Raw genomic sequence first — 1,315 nt, forward strand, 5'->3', positions numbered from 1 at the left:
TTTCTTTAGGTGTTTTTTTACTTTTTTTTAATTCCATTTTTGAAGATTTTATTTGCAGTTTTCATTTTTAAATTTTACTCCCTTTATTTTTGAAGAGGATGAGCCACTAATTGAGGCTTATCTAAATTAACGACTTTGAGTTTATTCGTTCTTTCGACCCTAATTTGAGCATTAGCTTCTCCAATCAATTCTTCTATAACATATTGTCCTTCAAAGAAAGGATCAAATTTCATATCGTTTCTGATTTCTACCTTTAGGGCTACCTTGCTTCCAACGCAGAAACTTTGAGGATGCGATGTACGATCATAATACCTGTAGCTTCGTGCACCTGGATATTACCCTACTGCAAATACCTATATAGGTGCCTATGTAGGATGCTGTATAGAATCGTACTTAGGATTGTACGTAGGATCATGTAGAGGATCCTTCGAAGGTGTACCTGTATTGGTCAGTATGGGAACCACCTGTAAGAAATAAAACAGTTTCCTGCACAGGATCCTATACAGTTTCCTACATAGGAAACTATATGTATTCTCATAAAGGTACCTCCGTAGAACAGTATGCAGGTCCCTTTTTATGATCCTATGACTTGCTTCCAAATAAAATCCTACGTGAACCCCTATGACTTGCACCTGCAAAGTATCTTACCTCATAAACTATGACTTGTCCCTACGTTAACACCTACACATGAACCTATCTAAATTACTACATCCCATCCTACACCATCCTATAACCAGCCCATACATTAAATCCTATGTTCCACCCTATAACGACCCCTATGTATTATCTCATGATCCACGCTGTGACTAGCCCTACAGTTTATCCTGTTATCAGCCCCTAATTTAAATCGTAAGTTTCACCCTATAACCGGCCCCACGATAAACCCTGCCTTCCATCCTATGATTGGCTACTTATTTAAATCCCATGTTTCATCCTTTAACCGTCCTTACGTAATGTCCCATGATTCATGCTATAACTATCCCTACGTTCCATCCTATAAATAGCCCCTACTTTCAATCGTAAGTTCCACCCTATACACGGTCCTACGTGAAATCCTATCTTCCGCCATTTGATTGGCTACTTCGTTAAATCCTGTGTTGCATTCTTTGAGTGTCCTCAAGTAATATCCCATGATGAACGCTATAACCAGCCCTACGTTACATCCTATAGCTAGAACCCACTTTCCATCCAATGTCCCACCTTACAACCGCGCCTACGCACAGTGGGGTGAAATCGGAAAACGAGGTTCAAAATGACATTTAGAACGCAATTATGCACCGATTTTAGAATTTTTTTTTTTGAAAAATTCAGAACT

General features: G+C 38.9%; 1 protein-coding gene across 1 annotated transcript in view; it reads right to left on the reverse strand.

The window, feature by feature from the left end:
• Window positions 1-83: 83 nt before the first annotated feature.
• The window catches only part of LOC117178700, a 7,055-nt gene continuing 5,823 nt past the window's right edge, over window positions 84-1,315 (reverse strand). Inside the window, exons 5-6 of the mRNA XM_033370128.1 lie at window positions 394-464; window positions 84-312 (exon numbers count right to left, since the gene is read on the reverse strand). Of these exons, the coding sequence (XP_033226019.1) occupies window positions 84-312; window positions 394-464 (300 nt within the window). The remainder of the gene's footprint in view (window positions 313-393; window positions 465-1,315) is intronic.

This window comes from Belonocnema kinseyi, chromosome 8 (genome assembly GCF_010883055.1).
Source record: "Belonocnema kinseyi isolate 2016_QV_RU_SX_M_011 chromosome 8, B_treatae_v1, whole genome shotgun sequence".
NCBI lineage: Eukaryota > Metazoa > Arthropoda > Insecta > Hymenoptera > Cynipidae > Belonocnema > Belonocnema kinseyi.